The sequence below is a fragment of the Boleophthalmus pectinirostris genome, unplaced genomic scaffold (genome assembly GCF_026225935.1).
Source record: "Boleophthalmus pectinirostris isolate CB_2022bp ecotype Guang Dong unplaced genomic scaffold, ASM2622593v1 HiC_scaffold_7, whole genome shotgun sequence".
Taxonomy (NCBI): domain Eukaryota; kingdom Metazoa; phylum Chordata; class Actinopteri; order Gobiiformes; family Gobiidae; genus Boleophthalmus; species Boleophthalmus pectinirostris.
Window position 1 is genome coordinate 37,471,011 of NW_026571473.1, and position 7,735 is coordinate 37,478,745.

The 7,735-nt window shown below is 40.7% G+C and overlaps 1 protein-coding gene across 3 annotated transcripts in view; it reads left to right on the forward strand.

The window, feature by feature from the left end:
- ptbp1b (polypyrimidine tract binding protein 1b) overlaps window positions 1-7,735 on the forward strand; it is an 81,655-nt gene that overhangs the window by 46,843 nt on the left and 27,077 nt on the right. For 2 of the 3 annotated variants that reach the window (XM_055165206.1, XM_055165208.1), the window contains exons 6-8: window positions 206-316; window positions 2,314-2,491; window positions 7,603-7,683. In XM_055165206.1, the coding sequence (XP_055021181.1) occupies window positions 206-316; window positions 2,314-2,491; window positions 7,603-7,683 (370 nt within the window). The remainder of the gene's footprint in view (window positions 1-205; window positions 317-2,313; window positions 2,492-7,602; window positions 7,684-7,735) is intronic. The other variant, XM_055165207.1, reaches the window with a different exon arrangement.

The window sequence follows — 7,735 nt, forward strand, 5'->3', positions numbered from 1 at the left end:
ATCTGCTCCTGTGTCCAAACAGGAAGAAAATAATGACTTCAATGGAATTAAAAAATTAACTAAAATAAACAAAACTAGGTCAAATTTTTTGTAATATAAGCTTTAGTGAAAAAGTCCTCTAACCTGTCATATGCACAGCTGTGTGTTGTGTGTGTAACTTTTGTTGTGTGTTGTTGGTAAAGTCTCCTCTGCTCTCACGTTTCAGGTTTTCTCAAAGTTCGGCACAGTTTTGCGGATCATCGTTTTCACCAAAAACAGCCAGTTTCAGGCGCTGCTGCAGTACTCAGACGGACAGGCCGCTCAGGCTGCTAAAGTGGTGAGGGTTTATACACTACAGAACATCACTGTCCTCATCTGCAGAGGTCCACCTGAGCACACCCAGGGTTTGGGATCACTGACATTACACTGAACTATTACTCGAGTAAAAAGTTGTACACTTAATAGTTAGCACTGAAGTTCTGTATGGTTCTGGTTTATGGTTTAGCAAAAAACATCAGAATTTGAATATTTTCTCACATGCACAAATATTCAAATAGTGCTTTTGATAAAACACAATGGGGTAAGTTCCTTTAGTTATGTACCGTAAAATACCAAATAAGAGCCAGGGTGTTCATGTGTTTCAGTCATTTAACAGACCAGGCTTTTATTTGAGACCAGGCGGCAATGTGGAGCAAGCGATTAATTCCTTCCTCACAAAAATCTTGGGGGGGGACTCAGCATTTATTTGGACCTGGCCGTTATTTGTCAAAATATTCACCTGCACTCGGCGTTTAAAGGGGACCCGGCGGTTAATTGAAACCCGGCTATTATTTGGTATTTTACTGTAGGCTACTGTTGCCTGTCTGCATGATTCACTTTGGAAAAGACTGTAAGTTGGTGAGTCCTGAGAGCTCCCCTCACTTTGCTTGGCCCTCTGACCAAGAAGCAGCATGACCAGATGAGATTGACTGAAATTCAGGACGGTGTTGGCTGATATTCGGGATGGGAGGGGCAAAGTGTAGGCTCAGACAAGTTGATGCATTCCAAGTTATTTTTCTTTCCAAACAAAAATCACATTAACTAATAAAAACAATGGGTTTTAATAAATAATTTTTACAGACAAAATGGGAAAACATAACAAAATACTCCACCTCCCTCGGACTCTCTACGAACTATTTTTAATGTTTATCAGAAAATAAGTACTCAGTATTCTGTTTGAGCGTAGTTTTCGGGACATTTAGGATTCGGTACAACAGCTTAGATTTCGGCACAGTCCCATTTTCTTGAGGACGTCTGGTCACCGTACCAAGGAAGTTTACCAGGGTGTGATGCTTGGAGCCTTCAAGACTGTTACTTCAGAATAAACTCTGAGTAGTTACAAAATGGGCCCGGTCAAGCAGAAGTAAACAACAAGGCCAAAAATTCAAGTTAATGCATCTGATATAAAAATGTATTGAACAGATACATATGTACTCTAGTTTATGAAACTGTTGACCTTTTTTCTGTACCATTTTTGGTTCTAAAGTTCCATACGTTTTAAACAGACCATGTATGAAACATGGAACAAAAATTATTTCCCAAATTTCAAAGACCTGCAAAAATCATGTAAATAAATGGATGTATTTCATCATATCTTGTGTTATTCCATCTTTGAACTGTTGATGAAGGTACATGATTTTTTTTTTTTTTTTTTTTTTTTGAAATGATAAAAATTTGCTTGGAAGGACTGACATATTTTATAGAAATAGTTTCCTTTCATTTTGAAGTAATAAAGTATTCAGAAGACAAAAACTGACAAATGATGTAAAATCCTGCACCTTCTACTTGCTTGGACAATTTTCCCTCCGTTACTTTTCCCTCCGTTACCATGACCTTTCTTAATAAAAAATCTCATGAGTCAAAAAGTAAGAGGTTTTTCAACCTAATCTTGTACCATATGGTAGAAAACTATATGAAGCAAATATTCAAACCAGTTTGTTAAGGATATGTAAGTGAGAACCAAGAGTTATCACTGTTTGGATTTATTGCCCAAAAAGTGCTGCATATTTCATTCCCTCCTGTTACCAGACATGAGTTTTTTAATTTTTTGTCAACAACTTGAAAGAATATCACAGGTTTAACTTGACCCTGTTGGAGTGTAACTCTTTCCTACATTCTGATACTTTACTTATTTCAATAGTTCCTCTAGTTTCTGAATAAGAGACATTTGAATGTCAAAAATCTGCCCCTGTTTCCCTCCGTTACCACTTGACTGGACCCAAATAAGATTAAGTAAACGTACTTCACACTTCTTGTATGATTGTATCTGAATGAAACTCTTTGTGTGTTTGCCAGTTGCTGGACGGTCAGAACCTGTACAGCGGCTGCTGCACCCTGAGGATCAGCTTCTCCAAACTCAACACTCTCGACATCAAGTTCAACAACGAGCGCAGCCGCGACTTCACCCGCCCGGACCTGCCCAGCGGAGACGCACCCGCCATGGAGCACCCGCCGCCCATGGCCACCGCCTTCAGTACGGACACACTTCACTGTTTTATAGTAGAGAATAGTGCTCAGGATTATCAGTATCACAGCAGTAAAAGGGCTCAGGCGATATCTCTCTACATTTGCATACTCGCATCGCCGTGGTCGTGCGGTTACTTCCGTCAGAGGTTTTCGCTGAGTCGCACTAAAATCAATAAACCGCATTTGTCTCTGTTAAAACCTCATATTACATTAGAGCGGAAATGGGTTCGCTGACCATACCTCTGACCGGAAGTAACCACGTGTGACCTGAGTGTGGAAGAGCTGAACTGAAGACACTTTTTTTTTAATGCAAATGTAGAAGGCCTGAGCCAACATGAGAGCCAACAGGGATACTGGAGGTTCCTGATTGGTGTATAATTTTATTTATTAAGGAAAAGCCCCTTGAGATGTGTCACAAAAATACAAACAAGCAAAAAACAAAACAATATATCTAACAAACACAAAACAACAAGACAAAATACACGCATCAAGAATCTTGGACTTCTGGTCATTGCACAATTCATATTGGGAAGGATTTTCCCAAAAAAGTGAGCATCAAACCTCCATGTTTGTTTTCCCAGTGGGATGTGTCTATTGTCAAAGTCGATCTTTTCAAGTCTTTTGAACCATATCACTTTTGTTTCTGGTTCTGATATTGTCATATTTTAGTTTTGTGATTCGGACGTCGTTAATTGTGTGGTTGTTGGATCCTGACAGCGGAAAACGGCTCGAGAAATGTGTTTGTGAACTTCATAAATGCAAAAGTGAATCAGATGTGTGTGACTGTAAACCTCTGTTCAAACTGTTTCTCTTCCCAACGGAATTGAAAAATAGTGAAAGGTGAAGGCGATGGGCAGGATTGATCCACAGGAAGAACCAAAAAGGAAACATTTGACTGACTAAATCATCCCGAATTTGCAGCAAACATTTTGTATGTGGAGCGACAACAAAGCAAAATCCCGATCTCTCACTCAACCTCGGTTACGAATTTAAAAAGTCAACGCCAAAGTGAAAAGCACCAACTGTTCACCAAGAAACACCTTCCACTGCAAAGAGACCAAGACGTGATGTTGCTGTAAAACCACAAGAACAAGAAAGTGCAGCTCAGTCTGTTTGTCTCCTGCTCCTCTACATTAACAAATGAGATCCTGTTTTGTTGTCGCTCCACATAAAATGTTTGCTGCAAACTCTGGATGATTTCTTAGACAGTCAAATGTTTCCTTTTTGGTTCTTCCCGTGGGTCAATCCTGCCCATCACCTTCACCTTTCACTATTTTTCAATTCTGTTGGGAAGAGAAACAGTTTGAACAGAGGTTTGAGTCACACACATCTGATTCACTTTTGCATTTATGGAGTTCGCAAACACATTTCTCGAGCCGTTTTCCGCTGTTAGGATCCAACAACCACACAATTAACGATGTCCGAATCCCAAAACTAAAATATGACAATATCAGAACCAGAAACAAAAGTGATATGGTTCAAAAGACTTGAAAAGATCGACTTTGACAATAGACACATCCCACTGGGAAAACAAACATGGCGGTTTGATGCTCACTTTTTCGGAAAATCCTTCCCAGTATGAATTGCGCAATGACCAAAAGTCAGAGATTCTTAATGCGTGTACAGTATACAGAGACTCAAATAAACATTAAACATACACATAAAGAACCATCAATATTACAACCAAACAGATCCCTCACGAGAAGCAGTTACATTGTGTTTTGAGACTATTAAATAAGTCGTTCTTGAATATATGGAGTGACGATGTGGAGCGCAGGGAGTTTGGCAAATCGTTCCAGTCTGATGGTGCTTTGAATCTGAACGCTCTTGGTCTGATGACTCTGACTCTGGAGGTCTTGGGTACCACAAAGGAAGGATAATCTAATTGTCTAAGTGAGTATGTTGATGAGAATGGATCAAAGTATTGTTGAAGGTAGGATGGAGAGAAAAGAAAGATGCATTTAAAGATGAACTGAAGCCAATGAAAGTGCATTCTTGCATTAGGAAGTGACCAGTGAAGTGTTTCATACAGATCTGTGCTTTACTGGAGCTGAAGGGGAAAGTTGAAGGAGGCGGAGCCTAGAAGAAGGAAGTGTTCTGGGCTCAGAGTCTGCAGCACTGACTGTCGTCTCTGAACCGACGTGCCAGACAGAAAAATACCATGAAGGTGTTTGACAACTGTACAGTGTTGGGGAGTAACAGATTACATGTACCGGAGTTATGTAATCAGAGTACAAATGATGAGTAACTGTATTCAGTTACAGTTACTGTTTCAGTGAGTGGTAATTGGATTACAGTTACTTTGTTGAAATAAATGGATTACACCGTGGTGTTTTACTGTTTTCACATTTTGGACTAAACCAGGACTAAAACCAGGCCTAAAACCAGGACTACAACCAGGACTAAACCAGGAATAAACCAGAACTAAAACCAGGACTAAAACCAGGACTAAAACCAAGACTAAAATCGGGCCTAAACCAGGACTAAAACCAGGGCTAAACCTGGTCTAAAACTGGTCTAAACCAGGACTAAAACCAGGACTAAAACCAGGACTAAAACCAGGACTAAAACCAGGACTAAAACCAGAACTAAAACCAGGTCTAAAACTGGTCTAAAACCAGGACTAAAACCAGGACTAAAACCAGGACTAAAACCAGGACTAAAACCGGACTAAACCAGGATTAAAACCAGTAAAAGCAGGTATAAACCAGGCAGCAGTGATCTCATATAAAAATCATTTCTCTATCAATAATATTTTTAATCTGATGAAGTAAAATCAGTTTTTTTGTTTTTTTTTTTTTTTTTATATATTTTTTTAATTTTAGCAGATAAAACATCTGATGTTCAGATCCTGGTCTTTTCTTCTCTACAGTAAAACAAAAGTCTGTTCATGGAGATTTGGGCTCAACAGACAATTTGAAGAAAACAAACATTCATTTTCAGGATGTGGTTGGTACATTCATGTCGTTTTAAAAAACACGACAATATCAAGTAATCCAAAGTATTCAGATTACATTACTCACTTTAAGTAATTTAATGAATTACGTTACAAGATACATTTTGGGGTAAGTAATCTGTAATCTGTAGGGGATTACATTTTAAAAGTCACCTTCCCAACACTGCAGCTGTAGAAACACATTTCCCTGTGAGTAAGAAGTCTACGTTCACACTGCAGCCTGAAGTGACCCAAATCAGATTTTTAAGTCCCTATGCTCCTGTGTCTGATCTTTTAATGACAGTCTGAACCACACATCCTGTAGCCACTATTTGTCAAATAAAAGTAACAAACAAAAGCAGTGAGCTAACAGAGAACTAAACATAACTCAAATAATCACTTCTGGGCACCATGGGTCTGTGGTTTATGCAGTGACAGAAAAAAAACAAATCAATATCCATGACCAGAGCTGTGTTTCCAAGATTTGTTTCCAGTTTCAGGCAAACAACAAGGATACATGATTAAGGCCAACTTTTGCCTCTCCTGTCAACTGGTAACGAACCATAGGCCCACCATGTGCACTCTGGTCTACATGTACCACCCGATTTTATCCCCGACGTGACCAAGATTAAACCAAAAACAGAAAAGGTGCCAAAGGTAAATAATACCAAATTAGACTAAACAAATTAGCAAACATAATATTAACACAGCAAAAATATATATAAAAAAACTAAATCAGTAAACTAATTGACAACTAATTTTAGAATATACAAAAGAAGCAAATAGTTCCTACACATTCGATTTTTTTCAAATGTGACCCAGGACACTTGGATTTGTGCTCCTAAAACCGATACATATCTGATCTTTTGACATGTGACTTCAGTCTGAACGTTCAGGTCACATTCATCCACCTACACGTCACAAATGTACACAAACGTCACTATTCTGCACTGAAGAAGGCAGAAACTGGAAGAACACCACAACCATTGTGGACGACAATGCAAGAGAATTTTCAGGCTATGCTAAAGAGTTTGGCTATAGTTGGTAACAAGCAGCTGCTGCAAGTCAATACAGCCCAACACAGACATGTTTGCTCACTGAAATAGGCCGCCGAAGACGTGCTTCCTGTGGAAGTGAGGAGCGCCGGGGTGCTAAACCAGGACTAAACCAGAATTAAACCAGAAATGTTTGTCAGGACTGACCCGAAGGTGCACCCACGTAGACTGTTGGGTGACCGCAGACGAAAGGGCCGCGCCAGGGCCGGGGCTCGGCTCCACACGGGGTTCAGTGCAGCTTTGCGGACACCCTGTTCCGCGGGCTCGCCCTCTCACAAGTCCAAGATTAGTCCTGATGTAGTCCTGATGTAGTCCTGGTTTAGTCCTGGTTTAGTCCTGGTTTAGTCCTGGTTTAGACCTGGTTTAGACCTGTTTTAGTCCTGGTTCCGCCACAGATGCAGTTTGATGTTCTGGCTGTTCCGCTCTCTGACTGTCCAGTCATTGGGTCAGAATCCGGTGACGTTGTCGCTCACTAAAAAAGTTCCTGGTGACACCAACTCAGAATCTGATTGGTTGGAGCAACAGTTTCATGGACATTTATTTTGTGTTCGAGTTCCTGCAGAACGGATTGTGAAGGCCTCAAACCTCTTTGAGTTTGACTCTGCCTGACAACAAGTGACATCTGAAATGTGATTGGTCAAATGCTTTAATATGAAAACACGTGTGGAAGCAGCACAAGCACCGGAAAAGCTCTGAAAGGAAGAAGACCAAGCATTTGCAATTATTTAATAATAATATAATGAACGTCAGTCTGTGATTGAGATGTTTTTAGGCCCACAGAGAAGGACTTTCAGGCCCTGACTCCCCGCTACTGGTATCTTATCGTGGGACACTTTTGGGGCATTTAATCTTCACACTGGAGATCAGATACAAGTCGCGTTTAATTGGAAATGTGAAAAACCTCGCAAAAAAATCTGAATTGAGCATTAAACCCTTCAGTCTGAACGTAGTCTTAGTGATTTTAATCGGAGCTGGAGCAGAATCATGCGAGTCTCTGGTGAAACGCGCTGTAACCCGATCTGACGGTCTGAAAGCCTGAACGCTCTCCCCCCTCGTCTCTCAGACCCGATTATAAACTGGTCCGGACTGGATCCTAACGCCTCTGTCTGTGTCTCCCCCGTGTCCCAGCAGCTCCCGGTCTGATCCCTGCTGCTCCGTATCCCACTGCCACTCACGCCTTTCCACACGCCTTCACCATCCAGCCCACAGGTAAACACACACACACACCCATTATGTCTCCTCTCCCTCTCTCTCCCTCTCT